The sequence below is a fragment of the Stigmatopora argus genome, chromosome 8 (genome assembly GCF_051989625.1).
Source record: "Stigmatopora argus isolate UIUO_Sarg chromosome 8, RoL_Sarg_1.0, whole genome shotgun sequence".
Taxonomy (NCBI): domain Eukaryota; kingdom Metazoa; phylum Chordata; class Actinopteri; order Syngnathiformes; family Syngnathidae; genus Stigmatopora; species Stigmatopora argus.
Window position 1 is genome coordinate 10,042,501 of NC_135394.1, and position 18,585 is coordinate 10,061,085.

The following is an 18,585-nucleotide window of genomic DNA, read 5'->3' on the forward strand; positions in this document are numbered from 1 at the left end:
GCCATTGTGTGACCCTTTGGGTCTCTCTTAATTTGCTCCCTTTAAGGAGCCAAGAAATTAGGGCTCGTCCGGGAGTTGGACCCAGGACCTCTCGCACCCAAAGCGAGAATCATACCACTAGACCAACAAGCCACATGTGTAATAATTCTTTCATTTTTCCATACCACGCATTCTCGTAAGGGTTGCTGGAGCTTATCCCAGCTGACTTTGGGTGAAAGGTGGACTACACCCTAGACTGGTCACCAGTCAGCTGAAGGGTATACATTGAGACAGATGACCGACCATTCACTGCATTCATGCAAGTGGATCACTGTACCAATTAAAATGAACTAAAAATGAACATTTAAAAACCAAAATGGGAATATTTCCTTTGTCATTTTTGGGGTTTTGTTTAATTTAATCCTTAAACTAAAAGATAAATTGATAGTGGAGGTTATCAAAATGTGTTCCCATTGTTTTTATTAATAAAATCTAAATTAGAAAGAATATAATTAAGGATAATATTTACATATCTTTCCTTTTTAAACCATAAAAAATGTTTTTTTTAATTTGGGGAAAAAGAGAAAAATGCTCTTAAGCAGCTCAAAACATGATTCGAAGTTAGCAATTGTCTCAAAACGATTGTCATCCGACTATTAAAAATAGTTGTCAACTAATTTCCGATGTTGGATTAATTGATCTTTATACATGCATCTTTTAGTTTTTGTGAGTTTTACTGCTTTTTCTCTCTTCCAAAGATAATGTTTTTATGCTTTAGTTGTCAATCTCGAGGAAAAAAATAGAAAAAAGAAATAGAAAAATCATGTGAACATGCGATCCAGTAGATGCACTGGGCTACCCAGAATCATGAATCGCTACGCAAAATAAGCTCGTTGCCATCCATGACTACTGCCACACAATGTTATGAACTAGTAAAACAAAGCTTACCTCTTTGTTTACGAATTGAGATGTTTTACATCTCTAGCTGGCCTATATTTCTTCTCACCAGGGTGTCCGCACTCCTTTTAATCCCCATCTTTTTTAGATTTATAGCTCTGAGCATGTTGTTACCATGCATCTTGGGCCTGTGCCCTGTTTTCCCAACAAGACCACAATCCCCCAGAGGAAACACTTTGGTGAAAAATGGCCTGCTGCTTGTCATGCGCACCACTTGCACACACGCCCTCCTCTGCATTTCACATTCAGGTAAACATCGAGTCCAAGCATGCATCGTTTTCTAAGTACTTGTATAGATCAGTGTTGAGTTGATGTTTAATTATTGAACTCAATAGATCTGCTGATAATGCAGAGGATGCGGTTTATGTGGAGTATTAACTGCTTTCAGTACAAGTACTTTATTTTTCGGTCGCACCAGCCAAAAAATACACAATGTAAAGGAACAAAAAATATTCCATTACAAAGCTCCTCCTCCACTAAAAGATTTTGCCCCAAAAAATTCCAACACATCAACAAGGGCTGGCTCTAGAGGTGACTGTGTAGTTCCCTTCAAAAAGAGTGCATTCGGCCAAAGGACCTTCTCTGTCCGTGCCTCAAATACCTAGAACTCAATACCAATGACCAATTACCGATTATGTGTGTGTAGCTGACTTTATCCTTTCAAATGAAATAACATGGTTGAGACAAGCAATAATTTATTTGGAAAAAAGAGGTAAAAAGGAAATTTTAAAATGTTCTTTGAACTTATTGTTGTGCTATTTCTACAATGAACGCTCTTAAATGTGAGCAGACTGACATTTAATAATATCTTAATATATTAAATCAAGACATTTGACCTCTCAAAAGCATCTGCAACCACCACAGCAGCAAGCTCCCACAGTCAAACCCTCAACGTATTCCATTGCCGGTCTCCTGATGCACGCATAGAGCCGTAATTTTTTTCAACGTGTGCCTTGTCAAAGAGCCTGCACTTCTTTCATACAGGTTACATTTCAATTTCAAAGCTGTTTGAGCCTTGTTGTGTCAGTGGCATGCAGCTTACGTTGCTGCTTTGTACTGCGGTACAATTCAGACACTGCTCTTTTCACGGGCTTGCTTCACAATATATTTACATTGCTTGTGTCTGGTCAGCATCAGAATCCAAATACAGCATTACTTTCCTCCAGGCATCTTCAGAAAGCTGGCGGCACACTAGGTGCGTCTGTCCGAGTGCGCATTCAGGGCCATTCATCAGCTGCACTCCCCCCCCACTCCTAAGCAGAAGGAGGCCAAATATTGCAGCAGGCTGACTTATGTTCCTTTAGAAGGGGCCAGTTTTGACAAATGACAAGGCGGTGCTTGGTAAGCAAACTCTCTGCCCATAAATATACAACAGCAGTGAAGACTGGACTTTGTTGACTTGACTCTGTCCCCTGCTGGAGTCATTGGGAAATTCCTATATAGTGCACTGGCCTATCATGTATAATGTCTGAAGGTGGACTTTATTTAATTATATTGTTTTAAAAAACATTTACCTATAATTTTTAGCACAGAAAAAAAATATTATTTTAAACTTGCTTTAAGGTTAATTCATTTTTATGGCTATGCCTGACATCATGGAATAATTTGAATGAGTAAGGCTGGACAGCATTTAGTCACTAGAGGGAACTATTTCATTTCTTTGCCAATCTCCTCTCTCATCTGATTTATTTTGACCCTGTATAAAATTCATGCATACTGCCTGCATACTTTTGAAGAAGCCAAATAGTTGAGCAGTTTTTAAATTCAATCCTATTTACTCATTATATAATGGTTTCTTAATTATTTAGTCATTTTTCACATTGCGTTACGGTGCGATTGACGACAATGTCCAATAATTTAAAATTGATTGGGCATCTATCAACATCAATGGGAATGAGTTAAGGTGTTTTACAAACTAATTAAAGCTTTAAAAAATACATATTTTTGGGGGGATTATTCTGTTTGAAAGAGTAAGAAATTAATCTATTCTCCTATTTTGTTTCGAAATGGCTATAACAAGAAAATCTAAAATTAAGTGAAGCTTTGTGTGCATATTGCAGAAGAATTTACAGCTATCACCCAATAAAAGTGCCATTCCTTTTCATATTTTCCCACACAGAATGCGTCAATGAATAGAGCAACAGACGGAGTTTGTTTGCGTTCACTAACAAATTGTAGCATCCCCACCGAGCATGCAACGCAGTGAAAAGCAGGGTAACGACATCCTTGCATGCGTCGTTAGTCCCATGGGCGTCGTCTCTACATTCCATGAAAATGTAGGGGTGACGGTGGCAGATTCACGGGGCGGCGAATAGAGGACATGTCAGTTGTGTTGCTAGGAAACGTGCAGGAGGAAGACAACAGGAGGAAGCAGGATTCTGGTGTGGGAAAATGGAGGGGCAAAGATTGAAAAGGTTCAATAAATATAGTAAGCCAGTTTTAGACAGAAACTAACCCAACCCTACATTTTTTTATAACTGCAGACAACCCCAAAATGTGCTGTTTTTTGACACACACACTCTTATGCAAAGTCCTCTCATGTTCCAACCATTACCATCTCAATAAGGCTAAATATAGTGCAGACCCCACCACCACCGGCCCCTTCATAAGACCACATCAATAGGTCTGTCTTTGTTGTCCGGCTGTGCTGCTTTGTTGGGCCAACAGTTGGCGTGCCGCTGTCCAATTTTGGCATATTTTAGGGGAACTTTTGAATGCTTGGAAAAGAGCCTCAAAATGACAGATGTTGACATTTTACAGACGGTTAATCTATAAACTATCACGTGTTGCAAAGAACATTGGCTACTAGTGAGCAGATGATGCTGTTTATTCTTCATTTAGTGTATTTCTATTTTATATAGAGTGGTAATTAAATTTGGGTCAGTGGGGGAAAATTACAATAAAATGGCTGAATTAGTGGAATATACATATGGTGCCTGTCTGTGTTAGCCAAAGTTGTATTTTATTTTCATAATAATTTATTTGAAGAATTCTAGGGAAAATCTATTCATCTAATTTATTTTGTTAAACACAACAATTTGACAAAAAAACGACGAGCCACGTGTGAGTAATATGATCCTTTGGTTCTCAAATGGTCACCAATTTGCCAAATCCCCTTCAAGGTAGCAATTTCAAGAAAAGAGAGCTTGTCAAGGCATTTTGACGTTTTGGTTCTCAGTGGTCAAAATGTGCCAAAACCCCTTCAAGTTAATATACTTCCAAGAAAGGAGGGCTCGTCCGGGAGTTGGACCCGGGACCTCTCGCACCCTAAGCGAGAATCATACCACTAGACCAACAAGCCACATATGTAAAAGAAATGTCCATTTGGTTCAGAAACGATCCCGGGACAAGTGACAGCCTTTGACATTTTGGTTCTCAATGGTCAAAATGTGACAAAAATCCTTCAAGTTAATACTTCCAAGAAAGGAGGGCTCGTCCGGGAGTTGGACCCGGGACCTCTCGCACCCAAAGCGAGAATCATTCCACTAGACCAACGAGCCACTCACAAAGGCATTTTGACGTTTTGGTTCTCAGTGGTCAAAATGTGCCAAAACCCCTTCAAGTTAATATAGTTCCAAGAAAGGAGGGCTCGTCCGGGAGTTGGACCCGGGACCTCTCGCACCCTAAGCGAGAATCATACCACTAGACCAACGAGCCACATATGTAAAAGAAATGTCCATTTGGTTCAGAAACGGTCCCGGGACAAGTGATAGCCTTTGACGTTTTGGTTCTCAATGGTCAAAATGTGACAAAAATCCTTCAAGTTAATACACTTCCAAGAAAGGAGGGCTCGTCCGGGAGTTGGACCCGGGACCTCTCACACCCTAAGCGAGAATCATACCACTAGACCAACGAGCCACATATGTAAAAGAAATGTCCATTTGGTTCAGAAACGGTCCCGGGACAAGTGGCAGCCTTTGACATTTTGGTTCTCAATGGTCAAAATGTGACAAAAATCCTTCAAGTTAATAATTCCAAGAAAGGAGGGCTCGTCCGGGAGTTGGACCCGGGACCTCTCGCACCCAAAGCGAGAATCATTCCACTAGACCAACGAGCCACTCATGAAGGCATTTTGACGTTTTGGTTCTCAGTGTTCAAAATGTGCCAAAACCCCTTCAAGTTAATACACTTCCAAGAAAGGAGGGCTCGTCCGGGAGTTGGACCCGGGACCTCTCGCACCCTAAGCAAGAATCATACTACTAGACCAACGAGCCACATATGTAAAAGAAATGTCCATTTGGTTCAGAAACGGTCCCGGGACAAGTGACAGCCTTTGACGTTTTGGTTCTCAATGGTCAAAATGTGCCAAAACCCCTTCAAGTTAATACACTTCCAAGAAAGGAGGGCTCGTCCGGGAGTTGGACCCGGGACCTCTCGCACCCTAAGCGAGAATCATACCACTAGACCAACGAGCCACATATGTAAAAGAAATGTCCATTTGGTTCAGAAACGGTCCCGGGACAAGTGGCAGCCTTTGACATTTTGGTTCTCAATGGTCAAAATGTGACAAAAATCCTTCAAGTTAATAATTCCAAGAAAGGAGGGCTCGTCCGGGAGTTGGACCCGGGACCTCTCGCACCCAAAGCGAGAATCATTCCACTAGACCAACGAGCCACATATGTAAAAGAAATGTCCATTTGGTTCAGAAACGGTCCCGGGACAAGTGATAGCCTTTGACATTTTGGTTCTCAATGGTCAAAATGTGACAAAAATCCTTCAAGTTAATACACTTCCAAGAAAGGAGGGCTCGTCCGGGAGTTGGACCCGGGACCTCTCGCACCCTAAGCGAGAATCATACCACTAGACCAACGAGCCACATATGTAAAAGAAATGTCCATTTGGTTCAGAAACGGTCCCGGGACAAGTGGCAGCCTTTGACATTTTGGTTCTCAATGGTCAAAATGTGACAAAAATCCTTCAAGTTAATAATTCCAAGAAAGGAGGGCTCGTCCGGGAGTTGGACCCGGGACCTCTCGCACCCAAAGCGAGAATCATTCCACTAGACCAACGAGCCACTCATGAAGGCATTTTGACGTTTTGGTTCTCAGTGTTCAAAATGTGCCAAAACCCCTTCAAGTTAATACACTTCCAAGAAAGGAGGGCTCGTCCGGGAGTTGGACCCGGGACCTCTCGCACCCTAAGCAAGAATCATACTACTAGACCAACGAGCCACATATGTAAAAGAAATGTCCATTTGGTTCAGAAACGGTCCCGGGACAAGTGACAGCCTTTGACGTTTTGGTTCTCAATGGTCAAAATGTGCCAAAACCCCTTCAAGTTAATACACTTCCAAGAAAGGAGGGCTCGTCCGGGAGTTGGACCCGGGACCTCTCGCACCCTAAGCGAGAATCATACCACTAGACCAACGAGCCACATATGTAAAAGAAATGTCCATTTGGTTCAGAAACGGTCCCGGGACAAGTGGCAGCCTTTGACATTTTGGTTCTCAATGGTCAAAATGTGACAAAAATCCTTCAAGTTAATAATTCCAAGAAAGGAGGGCTCGTCCGGGAGTTGGACCCGGGACCTCTCGCACCCAAAGCGAGAATCATTCCACTAGACCAACGAGCCACATATGTAAAAGAAATGTCCATTTGGTTCAGAAACGGTCCCGGGACAAGTGACAGCCTTTGACGGTTTGGTTCTCAATGGTCAAAATGTGCCAAATACCCTTCAAGTTAATACACTTCCAAGAAAGGAGGGCTCGTCCGGGAGTTGGACCCGGGACCTCTCGCACCCTAAGCGAGAATCATACCACTAGACCAACGAGCCACATATGTAAAAGAAATGTCCATTTGGTTCAGAAACGGTCCCGGGACAAGTGGCAGCCTTTGACATTTTGGTTCTCAATGGTCAAAATGTGACAAAAATCCTTCAAGTTAATAATTCCAAGAAAGGAGGGCTCGTCCGGGAGTTGGACCCGGGACCTCTCGCACCCAAAGCGAGAATCATTCCACTAGACCAACGAGCCACTCATGAAGGCATTTTGACGTTTTGGTTCTCAGTGGTCAAAATGTGCCAAAACCCCTTCAAGTTAATACACTTCCAAGAAAGGAGGGCTCGTCCGGGAGTTGGACCCGGGACCTCTCGCACCCTAAGCGAGAATCATACCACTAGACCAACGAGCCACATATGTATAAGAGATGTCCATTTGGTGCAGAAACGGTCCCGGGACAAGTGACAGCCTTTGACATTTTGGTTCTCAATGGTCAAAATGTGACAAAAATCCTTCAAGTTAATACTTCCAAGAAAGGAGGGCTCATCCGGGAGTTGGACCCGGGACCTCTCGCACCCTAAGCGAGAATCATACCACTAGACCAACGAGCCACATATGTAAAAAGAAATGTCCATTTGGTTCAGAAACGGTTCCGGGACAAGTGACAGCCTTTAACGTTTTGGTTCTCAATGGTCAAAATGTGACAAATATCCTTCAAGTTAATACTTCCAAGAAAGGAGGGCTCATCCAGGAGTTGGACCCGGGACCTCTCGCACCCAAAGCGAGAATCATTCCACTAGACCAACGAGCCACTCACGAAGGCCTTTTGACGTTTTGGTTCTCAGTGGTCAAAATGTGCCAAAACCCCTTCAAGTTAATATAGTTCCAAGAAAGGAGGGCTCGTCCGGGAGTTGGACCCGGGACCTCTCGCACCCTAAGCGAGAATCATACCACTAGACCAACGAGCCACATATGTATAAGAGATGTCCATTTGGTTCAGAAACGGTCCCAGGACAAGTGACAGCCAAAGAAAGAATCATATCGGTTGATTAGACCAATGAGACACAGGTCACAGTGGGCCATTGTATGATCCTTTGGTTCTCAAATGGTTATTAATTTTCCAAATCCCCCTTAAAGGGACCAATTCCAAGAAATAAGGGCTCGTCCGGGAGTTGGACCCGGGACCTCTCGCACCCGAAGCGAGAATCATACCACTAGACCAACGAGCCACATGTGTAAAACAGATGTCCATTTGGTTCAGAAACGGTCACCAACCTTAATGCCACAAGGCAAAACCAGACTATGATTGCACAATCCTTAATTAAACGTGCCGCTAAAAATAACCCCAAAAGTAGAAATCTCATATGGTCATGGATGGAAGTGGGGAGGAGGGAAGGGAGGCAGGGAGGGAAGGATGGAGGTAAATTGGGATGTAAGTAGAGAGGTAGGGATGGATGTAGACAGGAGGGAGTGAAGCAGATGGACGTGGATGGAGGGAGGGATGCAGACGGATGGATGGATGTGGATAGTTTTCTATCTCCTTGTGCCCCGTGATTGGTTGTTCACTGATTCACGGAGTCCCCTGCCTCCTTCCTGGGGTAGCGTCCGGCACCCTCTGTGACCTTTACGTAACGTCAAATGTAACCAAACATTACTGAAACATAAATAATGAATGAATTAATGTCATAATGACCACAATTTATTGGAAAAAAATCTAGGCAAAATCTTTTCATCTAATTAATTTTGTTAAACACAACAATTTGACGAAAAGAGGCATCGTCCAGGAGCTGGAACCAGAACCTCTCGCACCCAATGAGACCCAATGAGTCAAAGTTGCCCTTTGTGGGACACTTACTTCGCAGAGGTGCACAAATGTGCCAAATTCCCACTTTAAAAAATGAGAATTCAATGAGAACAAGGCTCATCGCTTGTTAATGCAACAGTTCATGTCTCTCAGTTGTTTGCCTAATAATTGCTGCACCCAAAACTGAATTGGGACCAGGGGGAGGGGGCGTGGTCTAAAACGTCACGCCATCTGCTTTTGGAAATGTAGTGTTGAGGTGGCTTGCCTCCCTCCCTCCCTCTCGCCGCATTTAGGCTCTCATATTTGGAGCTGGGCTGGCAAAGTTTATTCCTGCACGAATGGATTATTTCAAACTCGAGGACTCCATGTGACCTGTTGCGGCGCTCTCAGTTTTGCACTTTTTGAAGTCGCGTCTATTTTTATATTTTATGCGCAATCGAAGCCGGGAAGTAGTCGTCTGGAAGAGCATGTTTTGTTTTATTTTATAAGCGAAAAGTGACGATGGAGTGATTGAACACAGAGCGACATTGAACGCAGCACCGCGCCCTTGTTTGTCACCCTACTCGTCTCATCCTTCCCAATTGCCTGCTTTTTTGTGTGTGTGCACGCTTGGACAGAATGGCCCGCTTCGGAGACGACGTCCCGGTGTTGTTGAGCACCGGCGACTGCGGCTCGGAGCGCAACAGGAGCCGCGATGGAGCGGCCGCGTCCACAGGTGGCGTGTCCCCCGCAGCCTTCAAGCAGACCAAAGCGCAGCGTGCTCGCACCATGGCATTGTACAACCCTATCCCCGTCCGGGAGAACTGCTTCACCGTCAACAGGTCTCTCTTCATCCTCGGGGAGGACAACGTGGTCCGCAAGTACGCCAAAAAACTCACTGAGTGGCCATATCCTTTTTGTTTTCATATTAGAATAAGAATGTCACCTTCCAAATGCAAATATCACAATGCGTAAAATTCAGAGCACACATCACCAGCGTCGCACCGGCCACTTGATTAGGCACACCTGCGCACTGATGAGCTCCACTTCACGCCAAATACTTTCACATATCGAACATGTTAAAATGGACGACAATATTAATGGAACAAAAGGATGCATTTTAACTCGTGAAGTCAAATTGTTACGATTTGAAACGACTCAAGTCGACGCGTAAAACAGAAAGCGTAAATTTCAGCACCATGGACAGCGTGGTCAATTTATTGGGTACAACTGCACTCGATTAAGAAAAATATAACTTCATCGACACAATAATGCTTATCCTAACTGATATTTATCATGGTTGTAGATTTCAGTGGGGAATGTGCTGTCAGTCAAGGAAGTTGAATTTGACTGCATTGATCATGGTTAGCAAACACGTGGCTCTTGAGCCACATGCGGCTCCCGGCCAAAATGAATGCGGCTCTTTGCATTTTATCATATTTTGTATATACTGCGGCTCTTTGTCTGGTTTCATGTTTCTCTATATTTATTCTCTCTTAAAACACGCTCAAATTCATCAGGGCCCATTAAAAACAAATCATAAATGATATTTTAAAAAATAATTTAACAGCTTGGATCTTTTTATGCTGCTTCTGTGGCTCTTTGACTCTTGCAGTTTAAAATTTTGGCTCTTTGTGTCTAACTTGGTCGCCTGGCATAGATGTATGATAGATATCGTATGGGTGCAACGATATATCAGGACTGGAAACTGAATTGTTGATGATTTGCTATTCAAAAGTTGACACGTAAGACTTTATCAGGCAAGTGATTTTAGGTCAACAATGTCTCTAAACAGTTACTCGACTATTGCAATAGTTGTCGATTCATTTGTTAATTGATCATTTATGGATTTATTGTGGCAGCCCAAGCTTATGACGCCTCATTGCTTATTTGGAGACTTTACTGTATAACACATAGTTCAGATTTATGTACCAGGCTTTACTGCAAAGGAAGGAAATTTGCTGTATTCCATTTGCGATGACATGCTAGCCGCCACTAGTGCTGTGTGTGCGTGCGTGCGTGTGTATGTGTCGGTTTTTAGTGTAGCTCACCAGGTGTCCAAGCCAGGTGTGGCTCATACTCTACTATTGTTGCGTTCAATTCAACAGCCTTAACTGGATGGCCCACTGTTGGCTTACAAAAAAAGAACGAGTCTATTGTGAACCGGCATCCTGTGTTGTTTGCTAATTCAGTGGAGTTATTAAAAACAGAGTTAGATGAAATATAACATGCAGTGAGATCAATGGTTTAGACTGCGGTTGTTTTATGAACCAATGGCAGTAGTATTTGCTTTCTCATCAGAACACAACTGACTGAAAATCCAAGTATTATATGCTGTAATGACAGGAAGTGAAGTCAGACTAACATGCAGGTTAGTGTGCTGTCCAGGAGGGAGTGTCCTGTTACATCTAATCAGCTCTCTTGTGTATGATTAACAGATACGAAGAAGAATTTTATGTAATGATATCTGATCGCCTTGTCATATGCTATTACAAGCAGTCATTACTCATTGTGTTATACTCCTAGCTAATACGATTGATGAAGAATGGATACTTAAATGTTACTGTGCTCTGGTAAGTGAATCGACTGAGAAGCACAGAAATTGTCTAGTAGATGCAAAATCAAATGTGTGCACAATTTGGCTATCAATTTCAATTCAATCTAATGCCTTTATTCAAAGAAAACAAAAAAACATTTCATTCTGTAATGGCCTATACAGTCAAGCAAATAGAAACTGATACTGTATAGCAGGGGTCTCTAAAATGTAGTGGCTTATAGTCCGAAAATCATGGTAAATCGCGGCTGAGAATAAATCGCAGGCCCAGCAAAACTATGAAAAAGTCTGTAATGTGCACTCCATAAAATACCAAAATAATTATATAATCAACTGTACTGCTCAATGCATTGATCAAACACCTGCTGTGAATTGTGTTAGAGAACAATAAATTGTGGAAAAGGCATGCTATCTAAACAAACAATTTAGATAGCATGCTATAATTTCTATACCAATTATATTCACCAGTCAAAATGTACATAGTTAAAACTGCACAAATACATGTGCAGTCTCAGCACGTAAATCTCCTTAAGGTCAATTGTGTGTTCACGTAGGCTTGATTCGTCTCTTGATGAGAGGATTTTCTTTGTTCACTGGAGTGCTCATTCTTCATGATGGCTAAATCTACCCAGCATGATTATGTACACAATCTAAGTGCGCTCAGTTTCTAAGAAAGGACTAACAGATACGGCAGGTGAAAGTTTTAGCAAATGTGGAGAGGAAGTAGCACTAACAAAACAGTCTAACGTTAAAGGCTGAAGGAAGACTGGCAGCTGTTCCTCCTTTTTAATCCCCACTGGGTCTTCCTGAGGCGGGAAGTACCCCATTGAGAGCCTACACCTTTAAATAATTGATAATAATAATATTGATAGAAAGCTTTGCTACATATACATAATTGGACTCTTGACAACTGTTGGCTCATTCTAGAAATGGAGGACATTTTGGCTTCAAATTCTTATGAAAAATAGCCTTCACTTCTAGTTTTATGCAACATATTTATCAAAGGCTTGATTAGCTTATCATGCAAGTCAATGGTAAGTTGTTTTTTGTTTACATTTTTTAAATGTTTGCATTATTTGGCATAAGCACAGTAAAAAATTAGAAAAACAGAAACAAGGATTTGAATCCTATGACGTCAACATTAGCGTATCATATGGCCTACTGCTTTCTTTTTCTACAATGATAAAAAAGGTGATGGTAACCAGATTGTTTGCATGTTATTGGACACGCATTCCAAATATATTTATATTTGAAATAACTTGAAACAAATGGTCTCACAGTGAGACAAAACAGGAATTACAAACAAATGATACCCCCTCAGAATTGTAATTCAACTGTCATTATTATTTGCATTTTAATTTGGTCAAAGGGAAATGAGACAGAAACTGAGCATTTAACAGGATACTTTTTCCTTGTATATTTCCAAGCGTCTATTTTTCCTTTCCTTTTAGGATTAAAATTCCACTTTTCCAAGAGTCATATGTTCTTCATACTTAAGGTATTTTGGCCCTAAGTAACATAAGAGTTGACATTGACTTGCAGAGCTGTCTGACTGATGGGTGACTGAATTTATCTTCTAAATTGATTCTCAGAAGCAGCTTGCTGATGTGTGAAGGAGATGCGTCAAAGGGGATGACTGTGTCGCATATAGTTAATGCGTACATCGCTTAACTTGCAATCTTTCTAAATGTCCCGCCCTTTATCACTAGCTCAGTCGCACTTTAATTAGCTGAAGGATGCTGTCAGCCTCTTTCAACTTGAAACGTTTCCATTGAGTGTCAAAAGCCAGAAATTGGTTTCCCCACGTTCACCTCCAGAGTTGCAGCCTGTGGATGTGTTTGGCTCATAGTGCTTTATCTTTTTTCACGTGTGTTTTGAAGAATTGCGGGACCGAGCGAGTGTCATTATGACTCACCAATGCGTGACTAATGAATTGGTGCACAAGGCTTGAGAGTACAGCACTCACTGAGGAAGCCAGTGCTTACTTTACAGATACTTGTTGAGTCTCGGATGTCAACAAAACTATTTTTACATTGTTTTAAAGCTTTAGGATCATGGCCAAGTCAAATCTGGTGCATTTGGGACTTTGCAGTGGAATTAAGTGACCTTCCTTTACCCCCTGATTTTTACCCTGTGGCTAATTTTTGAATTGTTTACAATGTGTATTTTTTTACTTGGAAACCTATATTTTAAAATCCAGTATGACTCGTACAGGGTCAAATACAGTTTTTTTGTCCTATTTGGTGGATGCAGCTTATATTCAGCTGCACTTTCTAGTCCAAAAAGTATGGTAATTGAGATCGGGTTCACTACAGTGTTGAAAGATAACAACAAGTGTTCCTTATATGTGGTTAAAACTGTGCTTAAATCACACAAGAATTCTTAGACGAATCGAATCTTTGAATTTTGAGTTGAAAAGAAACCTGTTGCCGTGGCTACCTCCTTCCATCTTCCTTCGTCGCTTGCTCCTGTTAGCTGCTGTTTAAGGGCACGAAGGCAACATTTATCTTCCCAGCATGAAATGAAAAATAGAATCAGAAGACGATAGAGCCTCCTGTTGATGCAGCTATTATGTTATTAAGACATTTTCTTGTGTGCCCCTTGATGATGGCCTCATAAAAGCATGGCAGTTCCTCTGAGATGAAGCAAAAAGGGTTGAAGTTGTTCACATTTGTATTTGCTCATTTTATTCAGCTTTTCATAACTCTCATGTCCCCCCAGTAACCTGACTGGTTATCACTGGCCACGCATTATCGAACGCTCTAATTTGGTCTCATTGCCTACTACTTCTCCTCCTCGTCACGAGCTTGTATCGCAAGCGTCATTCCCATTTTTCCCTACGATGACTTTGACACCACCTTTTTATATCTCTAACCTGGTATACAGCAGAGATGGTAGCAATCTGAGTTCATAAAAAGACTGGTTAATTTTTTTAAATATTCTCACTCACTGTCTCTAACATATAATAATAACTTTAACTCATTTATGCACGAATTATGTACTTTTTTTAAACACTTTTTTAACACTGGCATTCATTGGCTGTTATTGACAGTGCAAGATGCCCAGTCCGTTTTCACTGGGAGGGGCAAATGAACGAACCTTCATTCAACTTTTGGAATAACTGTCCACTGTAGTAACCACTGTCCCTGAAAGGGTTAAAGCTTCAAACAGTTTTAGCGTCCCAAACAAATAGATCTGAACACCTTGAGCAAAATGAAGCCTTAACTTCTTTGTCACTCCGTTCGAGTACATGATCTTGGCTACCATCATCGCCAACTGTATTGTCCTAGCTCTGGAGCAACACTTACCTGAAGAGGACAAAACGCCGATGTCAAAGAGATTGGTAAGACGCAACACATACATTGCCTGACTGAACCCTTGATTAAGACCCTCTCGGTTTCTTTGCACCAACAGGAAAAGACCGAGCCCTACTTTATCGGGATGTTCTGTTTGGAGGCGGGAATCAAAATCATCGCCTTGGGCTTCGTCTTTCATAAAGGCTCCTACCTCCGGAATGGGTGGAACGTCATGGATTTCATTGTGGTCCTCAGTGGGTGAGTCACTGTGACATGTTAGATTGTATAGCTAAATACTGTTTTAAATGGAGCTCGGTTTTATGGGGTGCTGAGGTGAATGTAGAAGGTTTTTTCAGAGTTGCATAGAGCTGTAAAGTGGTGATCCTTTTATAACCATCTAAGGTATTTTTTCATACTATAACTCGCACCAGCCCAAAAAAAACAACCAATAAATAGGAAAAAACAATATTAGTCGCAGTGGAATACAAGTCACATTTTTGGGAGCAGATTTTTTTTTATTTTATTTTATCACAAACCATGAAAAAACATGCGTTAAATTAACATAGTAAAATGGAGAGCAAGTTAAATAGACATCTGAAAACATAACAGTTTTTCAGATAACTATAGCCTGAAAAAACATAACAAGTTGTCAGTGGTCAGAGAAAAAAAAAAACATATATAAGTCACAGGCCCAGCCAAACCATGGAGAAAAAAAGTGTGATTTATAATCCGGAAAATACGGTGAACATCTTAAGTGAGGCAATTGGGAGGCGGCTTATAAGATATGATAAAAACCACGTGACACACACATACACGTTTGCGCATGGAAATGAAATAAGAAACATTTCAACATTAAATTTGATGGAAATCTGACAGCGTTCTTAGAGAATTCAATGATTCCGCCATCATCTATTATTAATGAGTCCATTTGAGGCTCAGGCTCAAGGATGCTCCCTTCGTTGTAAGAAAGGGGAAGGAAGCAAACATAGGGGCTTGGGGGTGAGGCTCGCCTGTCGATCAATTGACATCGCTTGAGGAGAAGTTACCGTTGTTACGGAATTAGAAGCTTCAATAAAAGACGGCTAGACAAGCATTTGTTAATGGATTATTCAAATGGAAACAGCATACAGAGACACACAGTGGAATAGAATACGACCAAAGAAGCTGTCTTGTATTCAGACTTAAGATGTATGCCTGCGGATTAGTGGCACTTATTAAAGAATCCTTTTATTCCACTCTAGAATATGACTCATGGCTGTTAAACTTCTATTGACGACAATGCATGTCAATTATATTTTTCAATGGGGAGGAGCAAGGGAGGGTCTCAAGCTGCTCCAATGTAAACATGGCCTTGAAAACACTTGTTGACGCACAACAGCGAGCAGCTGGCAGATAATGCATCATTTTACAGTACCAATGATGATTGACCAAATACAAGTGTTTTAGACAACAAAACAAAAATAATTCTAAATTTACATATATACTATCATATTAAGAAAAATCCCAAGATAAAGGCAAACTGAAATTATATTCAGTTTTTGCCCAATACTTCCCTTTCATTTCTAGTGGATCAATTCAATGTCACATGCAACACATAAGACACACTTTTCCATCTTGGACCCGCAAAAAAAGATCTCAGTTGGTGCTCCTTTTGACCCAAAATATCAACAAAATGTGGCACATAATGCATAGGAAATGTCCCCTGAATGTCCCGAAAAATCCAGGAGAAGCATTCAAATGCGAAATCTCTATTTTCCCCTTTTGAGCCATATGAAAGACTACCAATTAAGTGAAGAATTATGTGAGAAAATAACTGTAATTATAGAGCATTCCGATCCACCATACTTATTCATACCTGAAGTGTGTAGCCTCATTAAACACTGAGTTATGCTTTTGGGGTACGCTAGTGATATTTGGTGAGCAGACAGTGAGATAATAATTAACTGCAGATAGAGTCCATATAACAAGTGCGCATGTGACATTTGATTAATTATCTTCTTTTTTTAAGTGAGTCTCCTCCTGTGTCACATTTAAGGGATTTTGCATGGAGTTAAATTTAGTGGAAATATAGCTTATTTGGAGGATTCCGTGAAATGAATATAATATATCACACTAGAATGTCTGCTTTAAATATTTGTGGACTGTATTGGATGAGAACTCGCTATGTTGGCATTTGGATTTTGTACAAGGTCGAAAAGGCCACACAGAAGAAGAAAAAAAAATATTGCTGAAAAAATTGTTTTGAATATAATGTCAATGTCACAAGTATTCTGTTACTCGGATTTTTTGAGTGTAAAATATGCATCTCAGTTTCATAATCTCACAAACACTTGTAGCGCACGTAATACTGAGTATCGGTTGGCATTCACAGCAATGTTCCCTCTAATTTTTCGTTGGTCTGAGCAGAAAGTCAACCTCCCTGAGCGCACCGAGTACCAGTGTGAGCGACATCATCGGTACTCGGATGATTCGCCTAAAGACGTTTCGCCGACGGATGTTTGACAGACGGGCAGGTCGCCGAATGAACATTCGGCGGAACGTCCATTCGGCGACCTGTCCGTCTGTCAAACGTCCGTCGGCGAAACGTCTTTAGGCGAATCATCCGGTCACGACATCATCATTGCTCGCTATGGGCACACCAGTATCACACCTGCCACAAGCAGGTGCATGTCAATGTTCCCTCTAATTTTTCATGTAAAACATGCTGTAAAACACGAAAAACATAAGTGGAGAGAGCTACTGCCACTGGCTGCCGCTTGAACGGCGCCATCATGGGGAAAGGGGTAAAAAAAAAAAAAAAAAAAAAAAAAAAAAAAAAAAAAAAAAAAAAAAAAAAAAAAAAAAAAAAAATCCGATTTTTTTTTTTTTACTGCGCGCCATATGATTGCTGCTGCGCAGAGAAGACGAGAGTAGTGCGCAATTGCGCACGTGCGCAGCTTAGAGGGAACACTGATTCACAGTCAACTGAGACATACGATTTCCTTCATCATCATTTCCTTTTCTCATAATTTTGGGTATTTATAAAACTTATTGATTATGCTATACTATGCTGACAGTGTATTACATACGAGTAGCCAGTAAATATCTTTAAATCTAAAAACTCGGGTGTCATAAGGCAACACCCACGATGTAAAATAATTATGTTCAACTAAACGGAGCAAGATAGATAACCCGATTCATTATGATAAAAGCAGAAACCTATTCTGTATTTAAATACCGAACAGCAGGTAAATCGCGTTACACATTTGAATTTGTAGTTTCATTGACGCTTTTGTACATGACTCATGCCGGCAGAATCCCCGACTGATTAAACACTGTAGTAGATTTTTATTTTCCTGCATGAGTGTGAAATAAAAAGCTGGCCTCAGCGGAAACCCCTGACTCACACGCCAATGTTTGTGTTGACAGAAGTCTTTGCTTACTGTATCAACACTGCAGGCCACGATCCCTCACTAAGATGCCTTTGTGCTATATATGGGGTTCTTTCTATTTTGGATATGGTGAGTGAAGGGTAGGCAGGCGATGAAAAAAAGAATGACAATGGAGGAAAAGGAAACAGTGCATGCAAATAAGGAGCTAAAGAGGAGGAAAATGTGTCCGCGTTCTGTCTTACATGCTAATTGCCACCTTTGCTCAGTGACAATCCCCCTTACCATTAGCACAACCACATCTGGCAATAGGAGACGCCCAGCACTTGTTTAAGTAACCCTCACGTTCAAGGCAAGCATAAAACCTAAATGTCTTCCCTGTCAACTTACACGTTTTTACCGTATTTTATATCTTTTTTGATCATTTCAAATTGTGTACGCCGTCTAACAACTTTGTACGGGATTTTTTTAAGTACGTTTGTTTTAAAACCAATCTCGTTATGCCCATTTTGGCTCTAACCCGGATCGTCTCGGTCACTGGTAGCAGACAAAAACGTAATCGTCGACTGCTAATAGCCATGCTTTAAGCATCCGCCTTTTCACTATATAAATATAGCGTGTCAGCAAGCAATGTACTCAGGCAGTCAAGCTGTCAGCGTCACACAGCGACATCTACAGAATCTTGGATTTAGTGCATACTGATCGGGCACCTCGTCTACTTTGGAGATAATGTTAGACTTTTAAGTGCGCCCTATGTGAGTAAATATGTGCCGTGTTGCAATTGTACGTTTTTTTATGGCTTAATAGGGGGAATTACAACCATTAATAAGGGGAGTAATTGGCTGAGGTTGCTCTGTTACAGAAATTATTTGGACTGTACAATTTGAATAGTTATGGATCTGGGTGAGTAATTCGAATAGCGTGAGTCTTGA

The 18,585-nt window shown here is 41.2% G+C and overlaps 1 protein-coding gene and 18 non-coding genes across 19 annotated transcripts in view; 1 reads left to right on the forward strand and 18 right to left on the reverse strand.

Moving 5' to 3' along the window:
• Positions 1-18,585, forward strand: part of cacna1ea (calcium channel, voltage-dependent, R type, alpha 1E subunit a) — a 70,233-nt gene that overhangs the window by 20,139 nt on the left and 31,509 nt on the right. The window contains exons 3-5 of the mRNA XM_077607576.1: positions 9,074-9,343; positions 14,227-14,332; positions 14,404-14,543. Of these exons, the coding sequence (XP_077463702.1) occupies positions 9,074-9,343; positions 14,227-14,332; positions 14,404-14,543 (516 nt within the window). The remainder of the gene's footprint in view (positions 1-9,073; positions 9,344-14,226; positions 14,333-14,403; positions 14,544-18,585) is intronic.
• On the reverse strand, positions 61-132 carry trnap-ugg (transfer RNA proline (anticodon UGG)). Its single transcript has one exon. It is a non-coding gene; the product is annotated as a tRNA-Pro (tRNA).
• trnap-agg (transfer RNA proline (anticodon AGG)) lies at positions 4,166-4,237 on the reverse strand. The gene has a single exon. It is a non-coding gene; the product is annotated as a tRNA-Pro (tRNA).
• Positions 4,365-4,436, reverse strand: trnap-ugg (transfer RNA proline (anticodon UGG)). Its single transcript has one exon. It is a non-coding gene; the product is annotated as a tRNA-Pro (tRNA).
• On the reverse strand, positions 4,522-4,593 carry trnap-agg (transfer RNA proline (anticodon AGG)). The gene has a single exon. It is a non-coding gene; the product is annotated as a tRNA-Pro (tRNA).
• On the reverse strand, positions 4,723-4,794 carry trnap-agg (transfer RNA proline (anticodon AGG)). The gene has a single exon. It is a non-coding gene; the product is annotated as a tRNA-Pro (tRNA).
• On the reverse strand, positions 4,922-4,993 carry trnap-ugg (transfer RNA proline (anticodon UGG)). Its single transcript has one exon. It is a non-coding gene; the product is annotated as a tRNA-Pro (tRNA).
• Positions 5,280-5,351, reverse strand: trnap-agg (transfer RNA proline (anticodon AGG)). Its single transcript has one exon. It is a non-coding gene; the product is annotated as a tRNA-Pro (tRNA).
• On the reverse strand, positions 5,479-5,550 carry trnap-ugg (transfer RNA proline (anticodon UGG)). Its single transcript has one exon. It is a non-coding gene; the product is annotated as a tRNA-Pro (tRNA).
• trnap-agg (transfer RNA proline (anticodon AGG)) lies at positions 5,680-5,751 on the reverse strand. The gene has a single exon. It is a non-coding gene; the product is annotated as a tRNA-Pro (tRNA).
• On the reverse strand, positions 5,879-5,950 carry trnap-ugg (transfer RNA proline (anticodon UGG)). Its single transcript has one exon. It is a non-coding gene; the product is annotated as a tRNA-Pro (tRNA).
• trnap-agg (transfer RNA proline (anticodon AGG)) lies at positions 6,237-6,308 on the reverse strand. Its single transcript has one exon. It is a non-coding gene; the product is annotated as a tRNA-Pro (tRNA).
• Positions 6,436-6,507, reverse strand: trnap-ugg (transfer RNA proline (anticodon UGG)). Its single transcript has one exon. It is a non-coding gene; the product is annotated as a tRNA-Pro (tRNA).
• trnap-agg (transfer RNA proline (anticodon AGG)) lies at positions 6,637-6,708 on the reverse strand. Its single transcript has one exon. It is a non-coding gene; the product is annotated as a tRNA-Pro (tRNA).
• Positions 6,836-6,907, reverse strand: trnap-ugg (transfer RNA proline (anticodon UGG)). Its single transcript has one exon. It is a non-coding gene; the product is annotated as a tRNA-Pro (tRNA).
• On the reverse strand, positions 6,993-7,064 carry trnap-agg (transfer RNA proline (anticodon AGG)). The gene has a single exon. It is a non-coding gene; the product is annotated as a tRNA-Pro (tRNA).
• Positions 7,192-7,263, reverse strand: trnap-agg (transfer RNA proline (anticodon AGG)). Its single transcript has one exon. It is a non-coding gene; the product is annotated as a tRNA-Pro (tRNA).
• Positions 7,549-7,620, reverse strand: trnap-agg (transfer RNA proline (anticodon AGG)). The gene has a single exon. It is a non-coding gene; the product is annotated as a tRNA-Pro (tRNA).
• trnap-cgg (transfer RNA proline (anticodon CGG)) lies at positions 7,810-7,881 on the reverse strand. The gene has a single exon. It is a non-coding gene; the product is annotated as a tRNA-Pro (tRNA).